Source organism: Trypanosoma cruzi, genomic scaffold (assembly GCF_000209065.1).
Source record: "Trypanosoma cruzi strain CL Brener 1047053516421 genomic scaffold, whole genome shotgun sequence".
Taxonomy (NCBI): Eukaryota; Euglenozoa; class Kinetoplastea; order Trypanosomatida; family Trypanosomatidae; genus Trypanosoma; species Trypanosoma cruzi.
Window position 1 is genome coordinate 70,772 of NW_001849403.1, and position 27,114 is coordinate 97,885.

The window sequence follows — 27,114 nt, forward strand, 5'->3', positions numbered from 1 at the left end:
AATCTCAAATGTAAGAATAATGTGTGAACGGCTGCTGTGGTCGTTGAGGTTCGTCACGCCATACTTACGATTGCGCTCCGCAAGGTTCTGCAGTCTCACAAAGTCATCTATTGTCTCAATGGGCACGGACTTCTTGTCAAAGTAAACACCGCCATCGGGGGCGTCATGGAGTCCAAGTTCGCCTCGCTGTGGCTCAAGGAGGTCCTTCACGGACTCATTGTAAATCTCCGTGAAGTAAATCACGATCTGTGTGCCGGGAAATTTCGTGCGGAGGTCCAACAACAACTTCGCTGTGCGGGGAACGATGCCTGGATCCGCCTCACAACCGTTCATGCTGTAAGTCTTACCGCTGCCGGTCTGCCCATATGCCATCACGGTGACATTTTTCCCGTCAAACCCGGCATGCACGAGAGCCTCCATGCCCTGAAATATGGATTGGTTCGAGGTGCCGATGTGATGCACCTTGTTGTACACATACCGTGTGTTGGGGTTGTGCGTGCTGTATAGCACCGTCTCCGCAGAGGACCAAACACCGTTGGGCACGTGGGGCCGGAGACGCACGTGAACTTCTATGCTCATTTTCTCCCCTTCCTTACTTTGTGGTTGTCGCCCCTCTCCCTTCCGTCGCTCCCCCTTTTCGTCTTCCTGTTGCTGGTGCCTCTGTGCGTGGGTTCAGTTGTGCTCTTACCTTCTCCGGCAACACCGCCCCCACCTGCCTCAAACAAGCACTAAAAAAAATAATAATAACAAAGAGAGAAAGACATGTGCCCCCCCCCACTCACCCAACACACACAGACACACAAACACACACCGCCAACAGAAACAAAGACGAAATAGACGTGAAGATGCAAAGCGTGTGGTCCCCATCTGCCGTCATCGATAACAATAAGCAAAAACGCCACCATATGCCTTTCTCACATAGAGCCACACACAAAAAAAACACAAAGAACGAGCAGCCAAATACACAGAGAGAGAGGGAAAAAAGGTACAAATTAGAGCTGAACGTAAGATTTAGAGAGACGGAAAATGGCCTACGATATTAGAGCAACAGGACGAGGTGCAACACATTCGTCCAAGGGAGTGAAGACACAAAAAAAAAAAAAGTGAGAGACGGAGGGAACCAAAGCACGTCGTCTAGCCCCCATTCCCGCCAAGCGTCTGTCTGTGTGATCCATGAATTTCGTTTTTGGTAACCTTTCGTGTTCTTCGTCGCTTTGACTCCTTCATTCTTTGTTGCGGCGGAGGTGGCACTGCCTGTCAATGCAGCGTAAACCCCGTTCTTTTCCCTCCTTCCCCTTCCCTTATTTCTCTACGGCTTCCTTTTACTTCACACACCGTTATTTTCATCCACCCCTCTCCACGCAATTAAATCCTCGTCATCTTCCTACGATGAGGTTGATGGTGTATACACGCACACACATGCACGTATGCATTTGTGCCTCCCTTACCCTCTTTCTCTGCCTCTCCTACACGTACGCATCTGACCTGTGTTGGTAATTCCTCCACAATACAGAGAACAAAAAAAAGAAGAAAAAAGGGCAATGCGGCACCTGCACATGCAAGAGGACAGTTCTTCCTTAAACCTGCATTATTTCTTTTCGTCTTCCTTTTCCTCGCCCTCCTTCCCAGTCCTTTGCTGCTGCCCCCGCTAATGGACAAAGATGATTCCGAAAAATAAAAAGAAATAATAATAATAATAATAAAAGGAAAAGAGCGCCAAGATTAAGGCATCGCACAAACAGCAACAGAAATTGCAAAAAGAAATCAGGCATTCATAAATACTGACAGACACATACACACACAGACGCATATTATATATAGTAAGCAAAAGATCCATACGTATGTGTATGCATGCATTGCTAGCATATATGTGCGTATAAACCAAAAAAAAAAAAAAAAAGAAAGAAAAAAGAAAAAAAAAGATGTCATTTATTTTCTCTGTCTCTCTCCCCCCCACTCTCTTATATTTCACTGTGCCCTCAAAGGAAAATCTAAAAGATAAAGGAAAAAAAAAAAAAAAAAGATAAAAGCTCTCACTTCGTTTTATTACAATGCACAACAACTCTATCACTTATTTCATGCTATTTATTATTACATTTAGTAAAATTATCTCCTTCAGGTCCAGTATCTGTGTCAATATGTATATGTGTGCATTTGTGAGTGTGTTTGTGTGTGCCACTCGCACGTTCTGCTGACCACGGCGTAACCCCCACCAGTCACTTGTGTATGTGCAAAAATTTAAAAGCGCATCGCCATTTGTCCCCATCCCAACTTCCGTCGCCTCACTCGCACGTGGATATATGCATGCATGTCTCCTCTTCTCCCTGTTCCTCTTATATACACAAGCATATATATATATATATAAAGAAAGAGAGAGAGATATAAAGATATAAAGGAAAAAAAAAAAAAGTCAGCTGGTCTACCAAATTTGTTCACTCGCAAAAAAACAAATATTATCTTTGCGGATTTGCTACATTCTTTTTTGTTGTCGTTTTTAACACAGTTACTTTCCTCCTTCAACCACAGCAGTCTTCGCATCGTTTTTACTCCTGTTGTTGTTTTTTTCTTCTCTTTCGTTTTGTTTTGTTTTTATTTTCATTTTTTTTTTTGTTTCTGTTTTTCAATTAACGCAGCGGTGGAGGCGGTGGGGGAGGCATAGGCTGATACATCGACAAGGCCGTCGATTGCAACGGCACACTTCCCGCCGAAATATTGGGCCCCGTAATGACCGGCACAACCTGCAGCTGAATACTCGCCCCCGGGGGAAGTTGATACGTCTGATTGCCAATGATGACGCTCTGCATGTACGGTGGCGGCGGTGGTCTCGGGGACGAGCCCGTGCGCCGCCATGACGTCACTGCGGACTGCGTGGGGTCCCATGCACCCGGAAACGGCGGTGGCAGCGGCGGCGGCGGTGCCATCGGGCCGGGGACCATCGTGTTGGGCACACCGCGACCGCCATCTTTGCGCCGGATTGCAAGCGGTCGCGCAGGGCCGGACGCCTTGTCTCGGGCCGCCAACAACGCGACGACCGCGCGCTGGGATGCCATAAAGTACGCTCCCCTTGCATCGCACACCACGCGTTTGTTCCACGACATCGCCTTCGCCACGTCCTGCTCCTCCACCCGCACGAGAACACAGCCCGCGCTCGCTCCGGACTGGGAATCGACGTAAGGCAAGACGTTGGTGGGATGAACGGGAACACACATCAATGAGAAGAGCCACGCCACAAACTCTCGCTCGGTCTCTGCAGAAAACCCTCCGACAAAAAGAGCAGCGGCCCGCTGCAGCTCGGCAGACGTGTGAAGCATCAACTTGTTGACCTCCGCAGCTCCTGGATATAAGTGGTAAATAGGCTCGTTCGCAGGCGCGAGAAGTCGTGTTTTGCCTGGTTGTTCGCCACCCACCGTTACGGTGTTTGTAACCGCAGGAGCGGAAAAATTGCTCCGCATGGACGAAGCGTTACTACACGGCTGTAGGGCCGATTTTACTGATGACGGGCCCAACGGCACGACATCATACGGCGGTGGGGGGCAAGATGGCAACTTTTCGCTACGCGGTGTAGCGTTTGTGCTGCTACGTGCTCCATGCTGGCCCGAAGTGCCGTACGCCCGCTCAATGATGACTGGATGCGTCGGCCCTCGTGCACGCCCGTCTGTGAAATCGACAACGGCCTTCGAAAGAATAAGTTCTGACATGCGCTCTGCAGAGGCGGCCACGTGGACCCCCTTCTCCCCACAAAAAATGCGCTGGTTCATCGCCAGCAATCGCTCCACCTCCTGTTCAGTAGGCACGAACACCGAGGCGCAGCCGGTGGGCGAGCCGCTCCTTCCTCCCTTTGACCTACGATGCACAAGAATGGAACTAAGTGACAGTCGCACCCCACATGCAACCTCGAAAATCCAGCTAATCATATGCCTACCCACCTGCACCACCTCAAACCGCAGGCCTCCAATAAAAATCTTTGTACCGTGATGAGTCGAGGTGCTGCCGCTCTCCGCGCTCTCTTCCTCCGTTAGGCCTTGCTTTGGGGGATGCGCCTTAAAGTACTCCGGCGATGGGTACTCGTAGAACTCCGTGTCAAGTTTCGCCATTTTGTCGATGCCCTGCATCAGTGCCCCAAAATATTCCTCCTCTTCGGAAGTCAGGCACAATACGTGATCGTCACCCGTCCCCTCAGCGAAGGCGCAAGTCCTTTCGCCTCCCTCGTGCGAGTTGCCGTCCTTCATTGGCCTCATGCAACTCAGTAGGTCACAGCCATCCTGGGCCTCAAATTCCTGCGTGGGGACCGACCCCAAAATCACTTTCATTCGGTTCTCAAATGCGCGTGTGGCGTAAGACTCGGAGCTCGCCAAGCTGCCCCCGCTGGAGGAGTACTCATCCGAGTCCGCGGAGGAATGTGCGCCTCCTCCGCAGTCCCGAAACAGCATCCCTGCGCAAAAAAAAAAAAAAAAAAGAAAGTAAATATATATATATTTGTATTTTTATTGCTGCGCCTGCCACTTCTCGCCAGCTAAACACAAAAGTGATAAATAATTTATAGGCGCTTCGGTAACACAACTTTTGCCCGTTCCTACCCTCTTTTATAGACCTGGACGCCTTCTGTAAAAAGGTCTGTCTCGCAATATATATATATATATATATATATATATATATATATATATATATATATGCGTAGTCTCCTGATGTACTCCTCCATAAAAGAAAAAAAGAAAAAAAAAAGGGATGACGTATACACGCAGCGGCAGACACAGGGGGATGCATTTTCTTTTAACGTGTGTAGACTTACTTCCGTGTTTTCATCGCTACCCCCTCCTTCTTCTCCTGTTTGTTTACGTCCAAATGCACCGCAGAAATTGTTCCGTAAGATCATTAAAATAAAATTATGTATATTCCTTTTCGCATTCACCTAAAAAAGAAAGAAAAAAAAGCGTTCATGCATCGGATGCGCCGCCTCTTCAGCTCAACTTCATACCCGGTCTCAGGCCTCTCTCTGCGGCGCTCACAACGCCCAAAACTTCGTCGCAGAATTCCTTAAACTCCGGTGTATTCGCCATGGCTGCCTCTAGCGCGTCAATCCGAGATCGGCTTGCGTCAATAACCCGCAGAAGCTGCTGCAGCTCGCTGCTGAGCAGTTTTTTGCGGATGTTTTTATCATGCGCCAACTCCGACAGGTGCGCCTCGCCAAGAACAACAAGCTCGCCATCCTCGTCCCTCTCGCCCTCAATAAAATTCGTCTCACCCTCACGTCCTCGCTTCAAGCGCGCGTCGTGGCCCCCCAAAGCCGTGTTCCCATTGTTGCTGCCAAGAGTCTGAAATTCCTTCGCGTCCGTTCTATCGGTGGATTCCTCCACTTCGTTCTTTCCCCCAGTTTCATTCGATGGCGGCTGGAGGCTCTCACAGTGGTTGGGCCTTTCAGGGTCGCGGTGGGTCTTGTGGCAAGCCGAGCAGCAGTAGGCGGCGCGACAGTTTCGGCAGCGGTAGCGGGCATTCTCCCTCTCGCACACGACACAGAGAACCATGACTCACAAAACTCCTAACTCCCGTACAAATTTGGCGCTAAATACGGGGAGGAAGAGAAAAAAAAAAAAAAAGGGAGGTGGCACGGTGGTTGAGGACACATAAGGAAAAAACTTAATTTGTTGCGGAAAAAAAAACGGCTCAAAAAAAACAAAAGCGACAAGAAATAAGTGAGTACACTCATGTCCATGCGCATGGCTGTCACTAACGTGTAGAAGCACTTCCCTCCGCCCCTTCCCCACCTTTCTTGTCCCCACTTTTGTTTTTGCTGGTGGCAAGGAGGAAGATGCGAGCGGGCCGGGCGGCCCGATACATCCAACAAGCGGAGCTGCTCGGCCACACACATACAAAAAAAAAAAAAAAAATTGCACGAGGGAAACAACAAGAAAAAAAAGAAAGAGAGGAAGCAAAAAAAAAAAAAAGGAATCCGTAGAGATACACACACATAACAATATATTAAAAAATGGCAGGAGAGAAATCAATAAAACACACGCACACACACACAAAAAAAAAAAAAAAAAACAAGGAAAAAGCGATTTGTCTCACATCCCCTTTCACATAAATGGTGCTCCAGTACTCATCGAACCCAGAAGCTGCTTGTTGCGGTACTTGTACCCGTTGTACTCATTGAGTGAAAGCGGGAGATTCATCCATTCAACACACCTGCCGTCAAGACGGAAGCAACTGCGGTGGTGCAGGCGTGTCAGTGTGCTAACAGACCCGGTTGGTGGGGATTCCATTAAATGATATGTCTCAACTGTCAGATGGAACCAACGCTTGACAAACATGCGGATCGTTTGCCCATGTGTCACAATAACCACATTTGTGTCCATCGGGAAATCCAGTCGCTCGCGCTGAAAGGCGTCAAGAAAACTCGTAACGCGATCGCACACGTCGGCACCACTCTCACCGTATGGAAAACGGTAGTAAAACCTACCGTACACTTCCCGTTCACGCAGATGGTGCAGCAGCTCTTCCTTTGATCTGTAACGACCAATGTCAACATCCCGCAACCGCACGTCCTCACGCACACCAATGATAGAATCACCATCCATCTTCTGTTCACTTCTGTAGTCGTCGTACCCACGCAAAACGTGTCTAAAACTCTGCCTACTACGCAAATAGGGTGAAAAATAAAAATAAACAGGCTCATCTCCTACCATCTCTGCCACATGCCTCCCGGCCTGATAGCTCTCCTCCTCTCCCTCTGGTACAATGGAAATACGCCAATCGGGCGTTGTGACATATGTATTAATATCTAAATCGGCAAGGCTCTTGCCGCTACGCACAAAAATGATGCGCTTGACCGGTTCCGCGATGGCTGTTGGGACCTTCGACGACCGACGAAAACCGTCACTGCGTATCGTGATGGACATCTTTCCTTCGCCCTCTGTGTGTGTCAACACCGCCGGTTTCTCCGCCCCCTCAGGAACTGACGTCGACGGTGTTGATGACACTCCCGCTAAATGTTCCGAGTCCTTCGACGCAAGCGGAGTGCCTAGGTTTGAAAGATTGCTCTTCTTCACAAATCGTCTTAACGTTCTTCGGATCATTATTGCTTTGTCCTCGTGGTTTGCACTAACAGTCACCCCGGACACACACCCCTAATATAAATAAAAACACCCAGAACCGCAGGCCCCCTGCAAAGACCCACCGAAGTTTGTCCCTCCACCCACCCACACACACACCCTGAAGCCAACAACAGTCGGGACGCAAACCCTCATGGAAACAAAAAGAAAAATACACGAGGAGAAAAAAAGAACACACATATAAATAGGGAAAAGAAAATAAACACGTGGCAACAGCCGTAAGGCATGCGAGATGCAGAATCCCCCCCCCAAAAAAAAAGAAGTGAAGGGAAAAACAAACAAGCACAGAGACAAAGGGAGAATGAGTGACAGGCACAGGGCGAAAGTGCAAAAAAAAAAAAGCGGAAGGTAAATAATTTTCCCATTCCACGGCAATATATATTAACTGCATGCACCAGAAAAAGAGGACGACAAAAAAAAAAGGGAAAAGGAGATATGTACCCAGCTGAGACCCTTTCTATCTTCTTCCCACAAGAGGAAAGATACAACGATGGGAGATCAAAGTTTGGTTCCGCGGGCCCCGTACTCCAACTCGGATGACGTCTATCCAACACCTGCAAACAAATTCGCTCGTGGCCCAACCTGCGACAATAGGGCTCGTTGGGAACTCATACTATAAATGTCTCTTTAAGGGGATTCCGCAACTGCTAAAATTCCCCCGGCGCAAAGGGCAGTCGCAGTAAAGGAGTGGATGGGATGACAAGATTAAAAGGGGGAAAAAACGGCGCCCATTGGCTTTCAATGCGCTCTCCCCGGAAAACAAATTAAGTTAGACGCGAGGAAACAGGGTAGTCAAACAAGACGCGCCATCATCCACGGAGTCTCATCCAGGGGCTCACTCTCTCCAGAAGTTTCTAAAGAAATTAAAGATCCCACGAATGATAATGATAAAATAAGTATATATATACATATAAGAGCGTCTTCTCCCATGCCCCACACATTTGCATCACACACCCTCCGCGGGAGTGAATGAGCCCGAGTGATCCGAAAAAAACATATGGCGGTACCGCTTGGTGCTGTCCTTCCCATCAAATTTCATCATTTCCAGCAGCGGATCGCTTCCAAAGAGCTTTTTGCTGATGTCCGTCATAACCATACGAGCCGATTCTTGGCGCTCCAGCACCACAATGGAACAATTTGGAGGATTACGCATTGTTTCAAATGCCTCCAACGGCACGCGGAACCAACGGGCAATGAAGAGACGAATAAGAAGCCCGTGCGAAATGATCAGAACATTTTGGTCATCCTCCCCCGGCACGTTGAGTGGTCCATCCTCGTCCTCAGGGTCTCCCGCGGAAAGCGAGTAGAGTTCCAGACGCTCGCGGAAGAGAGAATCAAAGAAGGTCGATACGCGATCCCCGACATCGACGCTACTCTCACCGTCAGGGAATCGGTAGTACGAACGGCCAAAATTGCTGCGCTCGTTCCACGTTCGGTCCATTTTGTCCAAGGGCTGAAAGTTGCCAATCTCCTGCTCGCGCAGCCTCTCGTCCTCGCGCTCACCCTGCACCTGTGACTCCTCTAAACTCTTCCGCACCTCCGCCAGAGTCTGCTGTGTACGCACGTACGGTGAGTAATAAATATAAAGTTTCTCATTCTTGATGATATTACGAAGTCGACGACCGCAGTCTAACGCCTGCGCGCGACCCCGTTCGGTCAGCGGGATCTTCCAGTCAGGTATTCTGCTGTACTGGCTGCGGTCTACATTCGCCTCAGACTCACCATGCCTAACGAGGAGAAGTCGACGGGGAAGCCAGTGACTGTTGGGTATCTCAACTGCTAAGCGAGAAAAGAGTCGCGTCTGCCTACGCATCCAAACGCAGTGACGCCTCCGCCTCTCCGCCTTCTTTTTTCCCTTTCTTTTCTATTTTATGCACAAACAATCCACCCTAACCCACCCGGTGGGTTCCTCTACAAATTTGTTCCTCCCGCTGCTGTTGCTGCTGTTGTTGTTGTGTTAGCCGTTACTTTTGCTGATATGATCCGTGAGGTGGTGTGTTTCCGAGACACGCAAGCCCCCATCACTGAGAGGTGACGGGGACGCGACCAAATCACAAGAAAAAAAAAGGAAAAAAGGGAAAACACATAAGGAAGCAAAAACAGCAACACAAATGCAGATGGGGTGAAAAAAAAAAAAAAATGTGCAACCAAACAACAACAAAAAACAAAAAAACAGGAGATGTTGGTGGAAGGCATGGACACCATCAAACAAAGAAGCAGCCAACAATATGAACGTCGCCCACACAAAGACTACGCTCCGCACCCACCAGGAGAATAGCAACAGGAGGCGGAGCGGAAACTCAAATGCCTGGTCCCAATACGCGACAGCAAAGATGTGTCAAAACCCCCAATTGTGGGGTCTGCACGCAACAAACTCTGCCTCTGGGCCGTGTGCCATTTTAGAAGCTTCCATCCACAACTTATCCAGGGACCACCACCACCAACCAATTTTGACTCGCAAGCCATATAAACGGGCGGCAGGCTAAAGGAGAACACGGGAAGAGCATTCGCCGCAGTGGTGGCCATGGTGATAAATCATGAAAGCCTCCCCCCCCCCCACCCCCCCAGTCATGATCTCTACAACAATGAGTTCACATTTCCATGAGAAAAATACCGCAGTTGACCGAACCCCGAGAAGTTAACTTCACTCCGTCATTCTAGAGAATTTTTCATGGCCACGTGCAGCCGCGGAAACCTCATTACACAGAAAAGTTATTCCCTTCCTTCTTCTTTCCATTCAATGGTGCAGCCGCATAGAAAGTCGCTGAAACCGGCTGCATTGGTCTTCTCCTCCTCCCAAAAAAAGAAAATTTTTTTTTCATCATTCCCTTCTTTCTGCTTCTCCCGGTGACGCCATTGCGTACCGTGACATTAGTAAGGAGCCGCCGCAATGACACAAATAAAACCAACAAAAATATACTCCTCCCCCACTTAGCCCTTTTTTTTTTTCTTCCCTTCGTTTTCTTCACTTTACTCCATGGTCGTTGTCGTCGATCAGCGAGAGGCAAAGCCTCAAGATTTCAATAACAAATAGTACAACCCTTCCTTCTTTTGCTGAAAAGGAAATAAAAACAATCGAATTGATAATTTTTTTATACTGCCAGTCAAGCCGTATTTTTTTGTATTCTCTTTCCGTTCCCCACCTGCGTTTGATCAGACGTTTTTCAGGCGTTTATTCCTCCTCGGTTAAGTCTTCCCATTACTGCATGCAGATTGAGCGCGCCTGCGTGTCACCTCCCCCATTCAAGACCAACATTCCATAAATAGCCCTCGCAGCCACCGGAAAAAGTAATTTGTGGGGCACATCATTCCCTCATCATTGAAAAGCTTCGTTTTCTCAACGGAGGTGTTGGAAGGCACGCCGGATCATTCGTGCCACCAGCATCGTTTTCAAGCAATTGTGGTCGGTTCAGTCGATTCGTGACCGGACTGTAGCAGTCCTCGTAGGAAATAACAGTAGACGTGCCACAAGGATGTGTAACGGCAAGCGCAGGAACATATTCACATGTGTCATCCGTCACGGCCTGGCTCTCTTCTCCCGTTGCTTCAGAGTCCAAAAAATGAAAAGGTCTCCCGCTGCTAGCAGAACGCATTTGCCGCTGTACACAGACATCGACAATACCGCAGCCTCGCACGCGTACGTAATACTGCGGATGATGCCGCAAAACGTAGAATGCAACAGCCCTGTCAATAGGAAAGAGTGTTGTGCTCGTCATCTCCGAACGCTTCGAGCCCGCCGCCCGCCCTTGCTCAAGAATAAGGGCTTTCCAGTAGTGCTGCACCATTCCCCGCACTGCCTTCAAATTCAGGCGGGACGGCGCGATCCCCTCTGGTAAAGGAAACGGGGCATCGGCGGTGATGATCCGGCGGGGCCGCCGCAACTTCGACGCCTGTTCTGAATCATAACATTCCCAGATGTCCCACGCCACAACGGCACCGCAAACTCGTTGCAAAAAGGGCTGACCATCCTCCATGCGCACCAGCATTTGCCGAATGCCGCACCCCGTAAGCTGAAGAGCATTCGGATGACTTTGAAAAATGCGATGCAGAACTCCCTCTTCCATACGCGTCAGCAAAACAAATTGTTGCTCCTCCACCGTTGGTGTTCCCTTCTCGTCCTCTTTAGAAACGCCTGCAACGGTCGAGCCACGCCCATCACCATTGCGGCACGGCAGCGTTGCCGGAAGGAACGTCGTGGCACGCGTGTCCCGGATAAGATGTTCCAAAAACGTCTGCACAACATCCACACCGCCCTCCGCTACAAGCCACAATGGCAGGTTACTCTTCTTATTGCCATCCCCACCCTTGGAGTCGCTGTCGCTATCTGGTTTGTTGTCACCCATCGCCGTGCGCCCCACGAGAAATCCCGCAGGACGCCCCACCTCTGCCTCCCGCCCGTCGTCCTGAATAACCGTCAGTGCAAGATCCCCAAGGGTCACACGCCGCACACGTAACTCCTGCACGCCTCGGTGACGCAGACGCAGTAACGTCGCAAAAAACTCTTTTTGGAAGATTTTGCTGACGGATTGCAGCTGGGGTTTAGAAAGCACAATGCTCTTCGCCATATTCGAGGAGGTCCACAGTGAGGAACCAAGGCGGCAAACAAAATCCGCCAGTTCCTCTTTATTGTGTGGAAGGGCATGGATTGATGCAAAAGAATTGCCCGTTCCGGGTTGACGCATACGCGTCATGCCAGCTCCCTGGCGCACAAGATAGTCATGTAGCGTGGCCAGAACCGACACATCGCGAGACATTGCCTCCAAAATGCGCTCCCAAGTGGGAACAAAGTGGGAAACAAGTGCGTCAGCAGCCAACGGTGGAAGTTGGAACGGATGGTCCTCCCGCTTTGTGTCACGCGAAGCAGAAGGCACGAATGCGCGGTAAGCCTTGTCATCAATGTCACGCAGACACACAGAGGTAGTAAGAGTCCCCAAGGGAAAAAGTGCCGACACAGTCGCCTCGCGTTGTTCCTTCCACAACTCTATCACTGCGTTCAACACTGTCGTAAAAGCCCTTCGGTGTGGATCACAAGCGCTATTTACAGATGATTCAACGAGTTGCACACGCCGCTGCTCTAGTAAATCAGCCAGTTCCTGAAAGCATAATGGCTTCGGTACACTCACTGCAATGACCACGTCCAAATAAACAAACATCATAGAGAGAAAAAGAAGGACCTCTTGCACAGGAAGAGATAGCTTCAACGCAATGGGCACCATCCGCTTCGTAAACAAGGGTCGAAACGGGCTGAAAAGAAGTGTGGGGCACATAAAGCATTCGTATGGTGCCAATGCAGCCACGTGCTGTTGAAAAACATGCGTTGGCAGCTTGTCCTCTGAGTCATGGTTTTCATGAACGATAGTTGGCACTTTTCCTGCTGTCACTGGTGCCTTGGCAGAGGAATCAGGCCCCGTTAATGTGATGAAAGGAACCTGTCGTGTAGATACGCGGGCAGATCGCACGGTGTGCATCCATTTGGAGTTCTGCTCCGCATCACTCCGGAAGAACGCCACATGTTCGTACAAGGCCGGGTGCTCCTGCGGATCAACAAATAGCGGTCGCCATGAGGAGATGCGCTGGAAAGACGCGTTGTCCTCCACAGGGAGCAGCCGCTCCGAGCGTCGAAGCTCCGAAAAGATGCAACTCATGTCGCCCACCGCCCCCCGTGCCAATGCTTTTTTTATCCCCTACGCCGCACCTACCGGCTTTGGCGTCACAAAAAAAAAAAGGAGAGAGAAAAAGAACAGGCAACAACAACAACAAGAGATGCTGGCAACGGTGTTGTTGGTAAGCAAAGCGGACCCCACCTTCCCTCAAAAAAAAAAAAAAAATAAATGAGGAGAAGGCGGAGGGAACAAAAACAAAAGAAGGAAAAGAAAAAAAGAACTGCGATGATGATGATGATGCCCAAAACACTCTTCCTATCGTCGTGATGAGCCGCGTCCGCGGATTCTTCCTCCTGTCTCTAAGGGTTGCGAGCAGACACAAATAGTGGCACATGCAAAATGAGATCGAAAGTGTTGGGGGGGGTCCTGCGGCAAAACAATAACAAGATGTAAAAAACAATCACCCACACACACACACAGAAGAAAAAAAAAGGAAAAAAACATCCTCCTTTTTTTTCTCCCGTCTGGAAATACCCTCACCCGCCCCATGCCCCACGCAATACACCCATATAAACATAATATATAATGAAAGAAGCATTCATACTTAATTGACCTCCCATCATTATTATTTTTTTTTTTTAAGGTTTTTTGGTTTTTGTTTTTGCGCGTACTCTCCATTCATCTCTCTCATCCCTCCCTATTTCTCTGATTCCCTCCCCTACTCACCATGCATACATATATATGCAACACTAGAATCCTTACAAAAATACCAATAAAAAGTAAAAAAAAAAAAAAAAAGAGGGAGTGAAAAAAAACTATGCGAGCCATGAACGATGCTATTGTAATGTTCACTGCTACTATGCATCCGTCTCAACACCGGCGGCGTCCAGCTTCTCCTTAATGTCGTTCATAAATGGCATAATACGTTCGCGTTGGATGCGGAGGTTCGCAACCGCCTCCTCGCCCTCCATGACAGTCCCGTCATCCTCCCAGAGGTCCGTGAAATCCTCAACGTATTGGTTCTTCGTGCTAAGGCCTTGAAACACAGCACGGTTGATAACAAACGCCTCAAGCATAATGAAGCAAAGAGTCGCCTTCAGCAGACCTTTCATCGTCTCAGCGCTGATTCCAGATTCGCCCGGGGACGCGTAGAAGTACGTGCGAGCACCCATCGCTCTCGGATACACACCCGCAGAGGCAATGATGCGGCGAAACATCTTCTTTTGGTCCCTCTTGTTTTTTATTCCTCTTGTTCACTTGAATACGTCTGCGTACGCGTGTACTTGTGTGTCTCAGTGTCCCAAAAATGCTAATTTTTTTGTTGTCTTCTTTTTTGCTATCTGCGCAGCCTAGCCACTCACAGCATGCATGCACAAAAAAAAAAGGAACCAAAAGCAATAATAATACGCATGTGTATATATAATTAAGTAAAGTTCCTTTCTTGTTTGTTTTTTCTTCTTGTCTTTACTTTCAATTCCTTTGACTCCCGCTCATTGAATGATTCACACCTGCCGTCTCCCCGCTCGGTGGTGTGGGCCTCCGCTTGTGCAGTGGCACACGCATCAATTCAACATGCTCCCAGTTATTCACGGATTCATTTTCTCTGCTTAATCGACGGTGTCGCCTCCATGCACCACGTACGCATCGACAACATCGTCGAGGAACGGCAACACATGTCGCTCAATGAACTCCGCAGTCCCATCGTCTACCTTCTTCCCCGCCACTGCTGCCTGCAGATGCTTCTTCGCATTCACCTCCTCAAGGTACTGCATCCCCGCCTCCGACCGCATCATCTCTGCCACGATCTCCGCCAATATCAACTCCACACCCGGCACCTGTTCCCCACCGTCGCACAGTCGCTCTACACAGACCCGTAGAGAGTTTCCCCTCAAGATCGCCGCGTGGTGTTCACTCTGAAGGCTGCAGTTGCGGTAACACTGCGCCGCCAAAAGACGATGCCGCATATTAGATGAGCCAAGACATTCCGTAAGCGTCCTGTCCCAATCCTCATCCTCCGTGAGGAGCATCTGGCCCTCACTGGAGCGAGTCAGGTTGAGCAAAATCTGCAAAATCCACTTCTGTAGATCCCGTGCAGGCAGTTTTTCCGCTCTCGTTGTTCCCAATTCTTTCCCTTCGCTACCTCCGTCGTCGACATCATCCTCTCCCTCTTCTTTCACCCCGTTGCTGAAAAAGCGGCTGTAATACACATGCAGTTTCCCAAGGTAAAACCCGCGGAGGTCTTCGTCTTCGATCTGTAGCAGATCGTCAACTGCGATGATGTGGCTTGCCGTTAAGTTGCTGAGAAGCATAAGCGTCATCTCCTCCAGGCTCCTCTTTAGCGAATTGGCATGGTCAGAGGCCTCAATGCCTTCAAGCAACCGCATTGCCTTGCGCACAACTCGGCGAGAGACAAGCATCTCCGCACAGCGGCTGTCCACGGAGCAGTTGATAAGAATCGTCAAAATGTCGCCCAGAAGCTGAAAGCCACCGGCGTGAAAAAACTGTAGAAGTGCATCAAATGAACGTGGCCCATGCGTCGGTGAGGCGAGAAAGGCAAAAAGGGCGGAGTTGTCTTTGCTCTGCTGTGCAATGCCCTTCACCGCCATCTTCCGCACATCCTCGCGATTGTTCAGCAGGAAACCAAACACCTCCGCAAATTCCTCCTCGGACATCGACTTTTGTTGACGTGGCGCACGCACGGCAAGAAAAAAGGGCTTCGCAGTCAGCAAGCAAAATAACAAAAGAAAATAAATAAAAAAAAGGAAAACAAAAAAAAAATTCGGCCAATAAGACAAAAAGAACTGCAGCAGAAATAAAAACTTGCAGGTAGAGAGATGGGGGAAAAAAAGGGAACAACCAACACACGGGAGAAAACAACAAATACGCATATATATTTCTTTTTAAAGGTGAGAAGAAACACACAAATAAGCATTCGAAGCAGTCATGGGAAAACGACATCAGAAGGAAAAACAACCGCCAGCAGTAAAAACGCCAATAGAATAATATATATATATATATATATTGGGGGGGTTAATGTATCAATAAGCCAGTGCCAACAACCGTACTGCTAGCGCCGCCGCTTGAATGCGACGACAACAATCACGGCGGCCACGGACAATAAAGCTACGATGCCGAATAAGCATATGAACAATCTGTCCTTCTGTAGCTGCACTCGAAACCAGCGCAGATCACGTCTCACTCGGTGCAAAATTGGCTCGTTTGTCTCTAACGCAGTGTCAATAACCTCAATAATCTCCTTGTCCTGCGCAAGCTGCTGTCTGGCCTCCCTACCAATATCTTCCGCCGTGTTCATGATTTGCTCGGTCCTGTCAATTGCCTCAAGGGTCTCCAGCTGCACTTCTACTGCCTCGCGAAGCGCAGCCGATGTCAGCTGTCTCTGAGATTCCCTAAAAGGCCCTCGTGCATCCGCGGGCTCGGGGGAATCGGCATAAAAAAATCTGTAAGTGGGCGGTTCCCTTCTGCCCCCCGGCGCAACTTCCATCATTCACCGCTTCCACTCGCTGCGACGAAGATAAAAACGGGAGCGACTGACTGGCAACCCTGCGCTTGCAGGAAGCCGCAGTTCCCCGCCACACCCCCTACTACGCATCCAACCAAAAAAAAAAAAAGCGGAGAAAACGGGAAAAAAAGGCGAAAAGTGCAAAGGGGAAAATGTCGGAGGAATAAGCAAAAAATATTAGGCGGCATCCATCCAACAAATAGAGGGCAAAGCTCCAGGAAAAGAAAATATTCATTTTTTCTTTTGCTTTCTTCCACCAATTTTTATTGGTGGTGGTAGTTTTTTGGTCGTGGTTTAAATGAATTTCTTCTGGGAACAGGAAGAAATCAAAACGCAAGTGTCATCCTCGTGTCGTGTCCTCCTGTTCTCTCTCCCTCTCTTCCAACAAGTTCTTGTGCGTACAGGGGGCATATGTGTGTGTGTGCGTCCCACTCACTAACGAGGAGAAGACACCCCTTAAAAACAAAAGATGCGCCACCACTGACACGTCCTATTATTCCACCCCTAACAAGCCGTTTTAATCACTAAAGGGGCAACTGCCGAGCCGCTGCCGTTTTTTTCGCCTCGCTCACCAGCAAGTCGTGCGACTTCTGACCGCAGGCTACACGTGCCGCTCGCACCGCATCAAACAACTCCCTCGCGCTCTGCCGCGGAATAAGGTTCGGGTCAATGTAGCCCAGTCCATCCAGCTGCTCGACGAGTGCAAAGACCTTCCTCAGTTGCTCCATCATTACGCTGGCCCCCGGGGAGGCAAGACGCACAGAAAGCGCCACTTCCTCTGCAAATACCTGCACAATCCACGTGACGGCGGTGACGCAGGAGCGAGATCGACGCACCAACGCGCCTCCGTGTGAAAGCGCTTCTTGCGTTAACGCATGAAGCTCTCGCAACAGTGCAGACTCATCCTGAGCCAACTGAAAGACAAGCGTCCGATCGCCTCCACCAAGTGCAACGTCAAGTTGTGCGGTACTCCGTGCGTGTTCGTCTGCCGTCGACCGAACCTCCGCAAACTTTATCCAGAAGTGTGCCTCAATCAACTCCATATCACCCAAAGTCTCATTTTTCTCCTGTAAGTAAGGGAGGATGTTGCGCCGCAGGATGCCAGAAACATCAGAAATGGCGTCCAGTTCGGCATGTGGCTCGGCCAACCAAAATGAGACACACGCCTCAAGAGCCTCTCGAAGTGCAACAACAAAGTCTTCATGGGAGTCCGCGTGCATCGCCCGCCACATCACGGCCTCTGCCACTGTGTTATGTGTCAAAAGCGAAGTGGGCTCCGTCTTTTGGTTCAACAAGCGCATCACTTCGTCGTGCAGTGCACTGACGGGATCCGCCTTGCAGAATTGCTGCACAAGTTTCGCTTCATTGACCTCCACATCCTGCCGACTCGAAGATTCCAACTCTCTACGGCGACATGCTACCAGAAAGGCGGCATATACAGCTGCCCGTTGCCTCGTATCACGCAAATGCAAATTCATAGCAATGACTGCTTGCATCGCATCCTGTGTGGAGTAAAGTGGCATCTGAGCAAGCTGCTGTCCATATTGTGCAAGAGCAATGGCAAGAGTGTTGGAATATACCTGGACGGAGTAGGAATGAAGTGTCTCGTTGTACGCCGTATCCAGGCATAGCAACAAATGTGAGATTATTCGAGCTCCATCAATACGCTTAGTATAAAGGTCATCCGTGATACACATCCAATCCACGCCACCTGGAGAAAGAAACTGAAGAATGACACGCATCTGCAATTGTTCCTCTAGAGAAGCAAAGGGGAGATAATTTTTCTGAAGTCGCTCAGAAAGTCGCTGGACCACACCACGAGCTGTTTCTTCCTGCCAAGAGTCATGTGATCCGGTAAACTTCTCTATAAAGCCAGCATACAATGGCTGAACGGTGTGATGAGCGTTCATAAGCGTTTTTGTAAAGCACAACACCAAGGCAGCGCGCAGATGGCACCATAGGGCGTCCTTCCAGTTTCCCGCCGCCAGAAATGCAGGCTCCATGACCTCTAGATTACCGCACAGTACTGCTGCAACAATGGCATCTAACCCACCAATAGCACTTCGCCCTTCATCAGAGTTTGACAATGCTACAGAATCCTCATAGAGTTGAGAGAGATTATCCAGTCGGTGAGTATTGCCTGCCCAAACCTGGTCCACCTCTCCGTTACCATATTCTCCAAATAATGGGACCAGTGGCGTCAAATGAAACCATGATTCATACACCGTTTGCATCTGTGCCGCATTCAGTAAACAACTGTATGTGCAGTCGCCTGCCGTGACAGCCAAATCAATAGCCCTGTAAAGCTCGCCACCACGTAGGTGAGACAGAATAATCTGTCGCAATAAAACAGCCTCCTCATGAGAACGTGAAGCTGACAGTTTAAGCAATGTATTCCCCTCTCTATAAGTTTGTTCCAGCCAGCGCACAACAATGTTCATGCGGCGCAAGAGTGTATGACGTTGCAGCAATTCCTGTATGTGTGAAAGGTGAGACACATACCAGCGACGATGAGGCTGGACGTCAGCAATGCCAATAGCGTCCGGGTTGTATTTACTGCCCTGCTCAGCATCCAGCAACAGCTCCAGTACAAGGCTCCACAAGTTGGCTTCCTCCAGCCGAAGTTCGCGCTTTGACCAGCGCATAAATTGCTCTGCCGTGAGAACTGAACGGACGACAGGCTGCAAATAAATCTCCGCGAATGCTCGCGCGGGGTGTGGGGTAAAACCGTTTTCACGATCGCCGGCCGCGCCAACGTAATCCTCATCAGCGCGGATGATCAACATGCCCTCTCGAAGGCCCCCGTCCTCGCTCCGTCGTGGAGGAAGCTGGACCTTTCCGTACTCCTCCTCGTATTTATTTCCCATTACCTCTCTTTTTTTCCCGCTGCGTGCGTTTTCCTTTGTCTGTGTGTCCTCCTCTTATGCTCTATTTTTTTACCTCCCTTATTTTTGTTGTTGTTTTTGTCAAACGGTTCACTTCTCAAGCCCCACGCGTCGCTGCGCCGTCCCCCCCTGACCTTCGCTGCCTCCCCGCACCTCCTCTCTGCGTTTTTTTTTTTGTGTGTTATTGCCAACAAGCCAAACATAATAATTCGCAAGAACAAAAGGAAAAACGTAAAAAAAAAAATAATTGACAAAGACAGGGTAAAACACACATAAAAGAACACTTCCCGCAAAATACGGCCACACCGAACACAGTGGCTACCAGGAATAAAGGGTGGGGATGAAACACACACACAAAAAAAACCTCCTTTGACGACTACCGCAGACTCCCCGATGACGCATCTAACAGCAGCCGCTCATAGTCCTTTGCGGGCGGCACCTTGTCATCAATCGTAGGGCCATGCCACACCTCTGTGATTGGTCTCATCCGCTCCCATGCAAACCCCAACTCGGCTCGCCGCTTTAACGCTTCCTCATCGCTCACGTTGCCATCCAGCCTCTCACTCACAACGACCTTCGAGAGGGGCGGAAAGGTGCTCTTGGGTGGATCACGTGACGGCAAGTAACAGGGCCGGTACCACCCAAACTGCGGAACATCACAGGCGCCATCCACGCCGGTTTGCCCGCCCATTGCTGCCGTCCTCTCCCTTTATTTGTGGTCCTTCTTTTCTTCCCTGCGTTTTTTCATTTGTTTGTTTGGGTGAATGGGTGTGGGTGTAAAAGAAGGCAGAAAAGGTAGGATTTTTAGGAGGAAAGTCAATGACCAAAGCACAAAAATCGTTGTTATGATGATCGCTATCATTATTTGTTGGGGTTGATGTTTCAGCCACCACCACCCTTTCCGCCGCTGCGGCACCGCTGCTTATTCAGAGATGGACAGAAAAACTGATAGCACCAAAACGCTCCTTTTTCCTTTGACCGGAGTTTGTGTTTTAACTCACATTTATTCATGCGCACTTGGTAGCTACTTCCTTCATCTAGATAAGACCGCTTAGGTTTAGGAGAAGCTTCTCCACAACGTCGGCAATCTGATCCGTGTAGCTGAGACCTTGATCCTCGTCGCCGCTGGAAGCAGTAATGCCACGGCTATTCTCTCTGATCCTTTCAGCCTCGATAGACTCCTCACGTGTATACCTCCCCGTATGCCGCAATAACATCTGCATAAGATCCGGGTCGGAGGCCACACGACAAGTATCGGCTGCTGTCAAATTGAGCAGAATACCAAAGCAGTTGTACACAATGCGAGGATCCTCGTGTCCCAGAAAAACGATGCACACCTCATCGCAGCGGTGCGACTCCATCCAATCCCGTCCTGCATTGGTGAGACTCATGTTCCCTAGTATCCGCGTTGCCTCTACTGTTGCTTCTGTATCACCATCAAAGAGGATCCCAGCAAGGATTAGGCCGGCTGTCATGTAAATTTCCACAAGGGCCACATTACCGCCCTCCATCCTCTCCACCGCATCAAAAAAGAAGGAGAGGTTACTCAAACACATAAGGGTGTAAATAAAAGTCAGATGCCATTTTTTCACATCAAGGTCCTTCAGAAATTCCACAAGAAGGGGAGTAATCTCAATTACAAACGACGTTGAGCACTCGGCGCTGATGGCTGCCACCCCCACAAGCCATGTGATGTTTTGTAACAAATCCTCTTGTTGGGCCTCTTCTAAATCGTGCGGTGATTCTGCATGCACCGCGGTGGCCACCTGCTGTGGGGTAATGTACGCCTGTACCAAACGTACAAGCACCCAATGATGATGACGCATAAGCCAATCCCGAAGCTCCCGACTCCCCTCCACAAGCCGTGCTAAGGTGCCGCAGAGCCGACTAACAGTCAAGCCACCCAATAATAAATTTGCCTCCAGTGCGGCAACCAAAGCACGACAAGCACGATTCCCTTTTTGATAATGTTCCAGCGAGCAATCCTCAAATACCGTTTTTGCCATTGCTCGAGCCGCCGCTTGCACCACAACCCCATCCTCACGAAATCGATCCAAAATGTCTACAAGAAGATCGAGGGAGCCCAATTTGCGCAAAAGGTGGGAATACTGTGTGCTTAGATTGCGGTACAGCAAGCATAGCGAAGGAAGAAGCGTGCAGAGTACGTTACTAGAGGAAGAAGGAGAAGTTGCTTTAGAAGGCGAATCACACGTCGAGGAAAAAATGTATTTCACCAGCGCATTTGCGCCAGTAATCACTCCCAGTGTCACCAACTGTGTTAAGATCACACCACTGTTAGCGCTACAGCTTCGGAGTATTTCTAAAACATCCCACAGCACATTCGTATGGGTGTCCGCTAGCTCCCTGGTGTTCATTAACTGGAGTAATGGCTGCATGAGGGACTCACGCATCAGAATCTCCTCTAACATTTTTCCAACTGAGCCTCCCTCACATAATCCATGTATACGTCGAATAACGAAAGGAAGACCCGAAAATTGATGCACCTCGTTCTGGCGCAAAAGCATGGACGCCGCAGTCATCACGACCTGCGCCTCCGTGTTTGTCGACGTCACCATATTCAGCAATCTCGCCACTGCCGTATCCCACAGATGATGATGTGGGTTGGCCAGCCATAGCTTCAGCTCGGCCAGCTTTTCTAACTGCAGCTGGGGAATGCCTTTTGCCGCATCTAATGAAGACTCAAACATCGCGCGGTCAAAGTTTTGGGCACTCGTTACCAACTGCGAGGGGGTCGATGACGCGGATACAACAATTGCGCTCAAGCGACTGCCACGCTTCGGCCGCGGTGGGGCCGCGTTGGCCAACGGGGTGTCAGGGCGCTGGTGTGTCCGCACCGACGCCCGCGCATCGCGAAGAAGACGAACAACACGGGAACCCACAACCGCAATCTCAGCCTTTCCGCTGTCCACGGGGGGCGCCGGCGAACTGCGGAGCGCCAATGTCGTCTTTGTGCCAGAAGGCTTCGGTTGGGGATTCTGCGGCATTCAAACTTGAGGGAAGGACTCCCCGAAGAAATCCTCACAGAACCACACAGGGTGACTACCGCCTGTTTTGTCTCTCTCGGCGTGTGTGTTTTTGTTGTTCGTTACGTCTCCCAGACCTGATGGGCCACGTTGTGTCAGAAAAAAAGCCAAAAAAAAAAAGAAGTGCATAAAAACACAATGGACTGTGAAGCAAATATATATATGGTGTAAGAGAAAGGGAAAAAATGCTTTAAAAAAAGTGGAGGGAAATAAAATGGCGCATCATCGTCATGACATTTAACCCTCTTTTAAGAGGAACGCCGCCGGTCACGCACACAAGCAAAAATTGACTGATTCACTCCTCGATATTCAGGACTTTTCTCATCTCCCTCAAAAAATAAAGTCGGTCTTCGTCAGAAAGCAACAGGAGGAGGCCATCCTTCTTTTCATCGGGTAATCCCACGCCATTCTCCCTCCCGTCGTGTGGCGCCTGCATCGCAAACCACCTCAAAATGTCGGACTCCGTAGCGGACATGAGTCGGCAGGCAAAGTACGCTGCACATACCCTCATTAGGCGACTGTGTCCCACAAAGTCAGCAGCTACTAATAGCTCTAAAAACAACTCTTGCGCCTCCAAAGGCCATGAATTTTTCCTGCCAACGCAATCATCCAAAAAGGCAATGTCACTAGGCGGAAGTATTACGTGTACATCATATCCCAACCCGGCAGGACTGCTCGTACACGTGCATGAAACTGGAAGCTCGATATCCTGTTCGTCATCTTCGGAGTGTGCTGCATGGTGTTTCATATAGGACACCAGGCACTGTAGTGTCTGTGTGCTAGCTATAGGCACAACTCCCTCTTCTTCCCCAATGTCGAGTGCTGCTTGCAGCCACGCAGATTGACAGATGATTGCGGGGTCCCGCGGAATCACAACCGGATCTCCTGACGCCGAAAGAATTGTAAACATATCCATCTACGCGTCCCTGCATACGCGCTAAGAGCAAAAACATCAAGGTAAAAGAAGAGAAAACAAAAAAGTGAAAAAAAAAGCCAGAAGCCACGAAACACGGCACGCCGCTTGCGATGCCTCCAATCATGCCGGTTTCTGGCCGTCCCGCCGCCAGCCATCATCCACCTCCATCGCAAGACCTCCTTCAAGTAACAAACACACAACAATAAAAGTAAGGCCCTTCCCAAACATACAAAGAGCCGTCAGTGCCGAAAGCGGATGAAACCACAGCTACCCCCCAGCGGATAATACAACATTTGAAGCGTCATGTGTTCAAACGCAACCAAACGGTGATCCAAAGCTCAATAATGATACGCATGTGGTCCCCCTTCCGTAAAGCACTCAACGCATCAAATGGGAGCAAATTGATCGCGTGCCACAAGGCAATAAGCATCCCGTGCCCGACGTCGTTTCTCCTCCTCCAACGTTAAAATAAATTTCATCCGTCTTGCCTGAAGGAACTGTTCCTCGGGCAAACGGCGAACAAACTGTGCCCAACCAAAGGAGCCGTATCTGCAAAACAAACCCTCCCACACCCACAAATTGACTGACGGGCTCGTCCATCAGTTACAGAAGTGAACGGTCCGTTGCATTCACGCAGTGGTACATTTCGATCCACGTGTCAGAAGTGGCTGAATCGGACAAAGAAGCAACCAGCCCATCCGTGGGTATAGACAACCCGGAAAAGAAAATGTCCATCAGTACCCAACTATTCGCGATGGACATAATTGTGTCGAGCTCCTCCTTCAGTGGGGAAAGAAAAATGCCATCGGTACTTTCAGCTCTTCTCTCATTGCAGAAGGTACAGCATATTATTTTAGTGCAGCAGTCTGTTGGCAACCGTCCTCTCCCTATCATCATCCATAGAAATTGGGCCAACAGGACGCGCGCGGCTATTTTCCGTGACCCAAAGGTAGAGCACATTCACCTTGCCTTCCCCTTGGGGAAACCCCTTCTGAGTGTACAGCATGACACTCCTTATGCCAAATTTCAGAGTGAGGAGATCTCCCAACGCAAAATTTAGCCCCCGAGGGTTTGGTTCGCTGGTCCACGGGCGTGGCAGTACCCTGGGAGCCTTCGTCCATGCATCCCACATTTCACCCGCCTGAAACACTTTGCGGCCATCCGCACATTCAATGATCATGAGAAGTTTTTCCTCCCATTCGGCAATAAGAGGGTCCATGCAGTACCCAAGAGTCGTGGCTGTGCCGACGTCCCAGCTGCTGCCGCCGTTCACTGAATAAATAGTAAAGACGGTTTTTTCTTCGCCTTTTAACGCCGTCAGGGGAAACACAAGCCAGCCCCTCTCAAGCACAATCCCTGAGCCACCAGCACCGGAAACGTGGTGCAGGCCAAGTTGTTTGGTAAGTTCGGTGATCAGCCCCAACAGCGATGGAGGTCTGCCCCATCGGACCCGTTCACTCGGCTCGTCTTCCGTGGACAGCGCGACTTCACCCTTAACCAAATGGATGTCCCCTCCACCCTCAACCCAATGCTGCGTGGTAGGATAAAAAACAAAGTAAGAGCTTCCCACAAGAAGGAGCAGCTCATTGCCCTTGGAAAGTGACGTGGGTGGAATCGCCATGCCCAACCCATCCTTTGGGGTTTCTCTTTCAAAGACGGTGTGTGCCTTCCACTTACTGGAGGTAATATAGGCGACCATGGACGGCCACGGCTCCGTAGCGTTGAGGTACCCCGCAACAATATCAATCGCAAGGGTTTTGGCGGCTGGATGCTGCGGAGCACTATGCCACTTCCGACCCTCAGCAAGAGCGGCAATCACTCCTCCAGCACTGACAATAGAGGGTGAGACAAATACATCCCTCACATCACCCGGCTCCGCCCCCTCTTTCGGCAGCACCGACGTCTTCTGCGGCAAAAAGACACCGACCCGTTGCGGCAGCCGCACATCCCCTGAATTGCTTTCCTCAGCGGCTGCGGGACCACAAGTGTTGCAGCACATCCACACCACAACGAGGAGGAGCGGCACCGCAGAACAGAAATGATGCCGGGACATGTTGAGCCTCTGCGGCTCACTCTCTCTTCCTTCCCTCCTCCTTCCGCTGGATCCGGTCATGCGGCGATGGTTGTGTGTGCGGGGTGCCTTCACAGCAGCAACACCTGAAAGCATACAAATATGTGTGTGTGTGTGCTGTTTTTGGTCCTTTCAAAGCCTTCGAGTTTCACAGTGGCGATTAGCGTTTAGTAGTAACTTCATTCGTGGAGGGAAGCAACAGGCAACAGCGGCAGAAAGGCAGCACAACAACGGTACACACCGCCACCACTCACAGCGAACCACAATATCACCATCCCCGCAGCCATTACTCCCCAGCACCTCTCAACAGTACACAAAATTTAAGAAAAACAAGTGAGCAGCCTCCCAATGGGGGACCGCAGGCCACGGTCCTGCAAACAGGGAAAGTCAGACAGACAGGCGGAGAGAAAGAGGGAGATGGATGCCGTCAAGAGGCACTCACAATCAACATGGCCTGTGAGCATGCGGCCACTCCACGTAGGAACACAGCAGGAAAGGGTGAGAGGGGAAAAGCAAGAAGCAGCACAACACACACGGAAGGAACAAACGACAGGCGGGAAAAGCACCGCCAAGGGCATCAACCTGCTGGCAACTCCACACCAGCCCTCACACACACACACACCATCGCAGTGCCGTCAGTCCGCGGGTGAGAGGATTCGGCCCTCCACACAACAAACGCGCACACCGCCGGCAGTCACCCACCAATGGACAAGAAAAAAAAGAGACACACCGCCTCCAGTTCAATCCCACGGCCAACGGAATACGGCCACAGCCCGTAGCCAACACACAACGCACACGGAGCTAGCAATCACCCAAAGAGCCACACGCGGAAGCGGATCCTCATCCAGCCATGACGCGGCGACAACATTTCCAGTCATTCCACCCACAATGGAATTTGATGCCCAACTCAAGGCGGTCATAGGCGGTGCATCACGCCAACAGCAAAATTGACTCGCCGTGCACTCCCTCTCTCCTCCTTCCCTTCATGCCCACGGAGGAAGCAGCAGCCACCCGCAACCGCCAGCACACGCTACAAAAAAGCATTAAAATCCACTGCAATGTGCATCTTGTGCGTACATGTGGTTGTGTGTGCCTGCAGACAAACGAGGCAAAGAAGTAAAAACAGGAGCAGAGCATGTGAAGAGACGCACAAACAAAAATGTACAGCAGAGGTGCATGGCAGAAATAAAGAGAAAAAGACTGCTCAAGCTCATGATATTGCGCTGCAGACAAAGCAGCGGCAATTCATAAAAAAACTATTAAAATCTTAAAAAAATTCATCTTCACCTTCCACACCTCACACTTTGAAAAGAAGAAAAAAAAAATGAAAAAAAAAAAGAAAAAGAAGAAATGTCGTCCTCTATTACGGTTACACATAAAAATGAAAAAAGAAAAAAAAGGAAAAAAAAGAACCACACACAAAAAGCACCCAACCACCATGTTGCTCCAGAAACTGTCTGCATATTTTGTCCAAAAATAAAATTAAAAGATATTTAAATGTCTTTCAACCGTCTGACCCTCCATGTGTCCGCACATCGTTTACATTTCACGGGTCATCTGCGTGTTGCTGCTCCCCTCAGCCCTCTCATCGGCGCGTGATTGTGGGCCGCAGAGCACAGTCACTCGTGTGTGGGGGGACTGAGAGAAGCACGCAGACATGACGGGAGTCGCGTCTCTCCATCGGGAGAGTGAGCGCAGAAAAAGAAATCATCAGAGGGGAGAGAAATGCTCACGAGGCCGACACCGAAGAGTGCGACAGCGCAAAAAAAAAAAAACACACACAGTGAGAAAGTCAAAGAGAGCAAGCAAAATTACTTTTTAAAAGCGGCAGGGTGTGGCTGTGTGTGTGGCGCTGCGGGTGTCTGCCCGCCCTGACCGCAAAAAAAACAAAACAAGAGGGAAGAAATGTGTGCTCCGCCCACAGACCCTCGTCGCACGCCCACACGCTGACGGTCGCGATAAAGAG

General features: G+C 49.9%; 13 protein-coding genes and 1 pseudogene across 13 annotated transcripts, besides 18 other annotated features; all 14 read right to left on the reverse strand.

Moving 5' to 3' along the window:
- Positions 1 to 579, reverse strand: Tc00.1047053507771.9 (kinesin, putative; the record flags this gene model as incomplete). Its single annotated transcript, XM_807031.1, has 1 exon — positions 1 to 579. A coding segment is annotated over one exon (579 nt), but the record flags the coding sequence as incomplete, so codon positions are not given.
- Positions 1 to 27,114: a sequence feature (heterozygous, non-Esmeraldo-like haplotype).
- Positions 1,684 to 1,703: a microsatellite.
- Positions 1,884 to 1,921: a microsatellite.
- Positions 1,982 to 2,029: a sequence feature (A-rich).
- Positions 2,125 to 2,175: a microsatellite.
- Positions 2,364 to 2,409: a sequence feature (GA-rich).
- Positions 2,540 to 2,621: a sequence feature (T-rich).
- Positions 2,625 to 4,430, reverse strand: Tc00.1047053507771.20 (hypothetical protein, conserved; the record flags this gene model as incomplete). The annotated part of the gene is made up of 1 exon (XM_807020.1): positions 2,625 to 4,430. One exon carries the CDS (start codon positions 4,428 to 4,430, stop codon positions 2,625 to 2,627), a length of 1,806 nt encoding a protein of 601 aa, XP_812113.1.
- Positions 4,439 to 4,489: a sequence feature (AT_rich).
- Positions 4,625 to 4,672: a microsatellite.
- Positions 4,959 to 5,522, reverse strand: Tc00.1047053507771.30 (hypothetical protein, conserved; the record flags this gene model as incomplete). Its single annotated transcript, XM_807021.1, has 1 exon — positions 4,959 to 5,522. The coding sequence occupies one exon, from the start codon at positions 5,520 to 5,522 to the stop codon at positions 4,959 to 4,961; it is 564 nt and encodes a 187-aa protein (XP_812114.1).
- Positions 5,869 to 5,942: a sequence feature (A-rich).
- Positions 6,075 to 7,073, reverse strand: Tc00.1047053507771.40 (phosphoglycerate mutase, putative; the record flags this gene model as incomplete). The annotated part of the gene is made up of 1 exon (XM_807022.1): positions 6,075 to 7,073. One exon carries the CDS (start codon positions 7,071 to 7,073, stop codon positions 6,075 to 6,077), a length of 999 nt encoding a protein of 332 aa, XP_812115.1.
- Tc00.1047053507771.50 (glycerolphosphate mutase, putative) lies at positions 8,056 to 8,922 on the reverse strand (the record flags this gene model as incomplete). Its single annotated transcript, XM_807023.1, has 1 exon — positions 8,056 to 8,922. One exon carries the CDS (start codon positions 8,920 to 8,922, stop codon positions 8,056 to 8,058), a length of 867 nt encoding a protein of 288 aa, XP_812116.1.
- Positions 9,165 to 9,282: a sequence feature (A-rich).
- On the reverse strand, positions 10,415 to 12,754 carry Tc00.1047053507771.60 (hypothetical protein, conserved; the record flags this gene model as incomplete). The annotated part of the gene is made up of 1 exon (XM_807024.1): positions 10,415 to 12,754. The coding sequence occupies one exon, from the start codon at positions 12,752 to 12,754 to the stop codon at positions 10,415 to 10,417; it is 2,340 nt and encodes a 779-aa protein (XP_812117.1).
- Positions 12,922 to 12,992: a sequence feature (A-rich).
- Positions 13,334 to 13,354: a sequence feature (AT_rich).
- Positions 13,475 to 13,527: a sequence feature (A-rich).
- Tc00.1047053507771.70 (hypothetical protein, conserved) lies at positions 13,570 to 13,929 on the reverse strand (the record flags this gene model as incomplete). Its single annotated transcript, XM_807025.1, has 1 exon — positions 13,570 to 13,929. The coding sequence occupies one exon, from the start codon at positions 13,927 to 13,929 to the stop codon at positions 13,570 to 13,572; it is 360 nt and encodes a 119-aa protein (XP_812118.1).
- Positions 14,320 to 15,600, reverse strand: Tc00.1047053507771.80 (hypothetical protein, conserved; the record flags this gene model as incomplete). The annotated part of the gene is made up of 1 exon (XM_807026.1): positions 14,320 to 15,600. One exon carries the CDS (start codon positions 15,598 to 15,600, stop codon positions 14,320 to 14,322), a length of 1,281 nt encoding a protein of 426 aa, XP_812119.1.
- Positions 15,444 to 15,490: a sequence feature (A-rich).
- Positions 15,715 to 15,734: a microsatellite.
- Positions 15,780 to 16,217, reverse strand: Tc00.1047053507771.85 (uncharacterized protein; the record flags this gene model as incomplete). The annotated part of the gene is made up of 1 exon (XM_807032.1): positions 15,780 to 16,217. The coding sequence occupies one exon, from the start codon at positions 16,215 to 16,217 to the stop codon at positions 15,780 to 15,782; it is 438 nt and encodes a 145-aa protein (XP_812125.1).
- Positions 16,757 to 19,099, reverse strand: Tc00.1047053507771.90 (hypothetical protein, conserved; the record flags this gene model as incomplete). Its single annotated transcript, XM_807027.1, has 1 exon — positions 16,757 to 19,099. The coding sequence occupies one exon, from the start codon at positions 19,097 to 19,099 to the stop codon at positions 16,757 to 16,759; it is 2,343 nt and encodes a 780-aa protein (XP_812120.1).
- Positions 19,494 to 19,808, reverse strand: Tc00.1047053507771.99 (hypothetical protein, conserved; the record flags this gene model as incomplete). The annotated part of the gene is made up of 1 exon (XM_807029.1): positions 19,494 to 19,808. One exon carries the CDS (start codon positions 19,806 to 19,808, stop codon positions 19,494 to 19,496), a length of 315 nt encoding a protein of 104 aa, XP_812122.1.
- On the reverse strand, positions 20,155 to 22,122 carry Tc00.1047053507771.110 (hypothetical protein, conserved; the record flags this gene model as incomplete). The annotated part of the gene is made up of 1 exon (XM_807028.1): positions 20,155 to 22,122. One exon carries the CDS (start codon positions 22,120 to 22,122, stop codon positions 20,155 to 20,157), a length of 1,968 nt encoding a protein of 655 aa, XP_812121.1.
- Positions 22,457 to 23,077, reverse strand: Tc00.1047053507771.114 (hypothetical protein, conserved; the record flags this gene model as incomplete). The annotated part of the gene is made up of 1 exon (XM_807030.1): positions 22,457 to 23,077. The coding sequence occupies one exon, from the start codon at positions 23,075 to 23,077 to the stop codon at positions 22,457 to 22,459; it is 621 nt and encodes a 206-aa protein (XP_812123.1).
- On the reverse strand, positions 23,679 to 25,244 carry Tc00.1047053507771.120 (annotated as a pseudogene).
- Positions 26,456 to 26,499: a sequence feature (A-rich).
- Positions 26,526 to 26,560: a sequence feature (A-rich).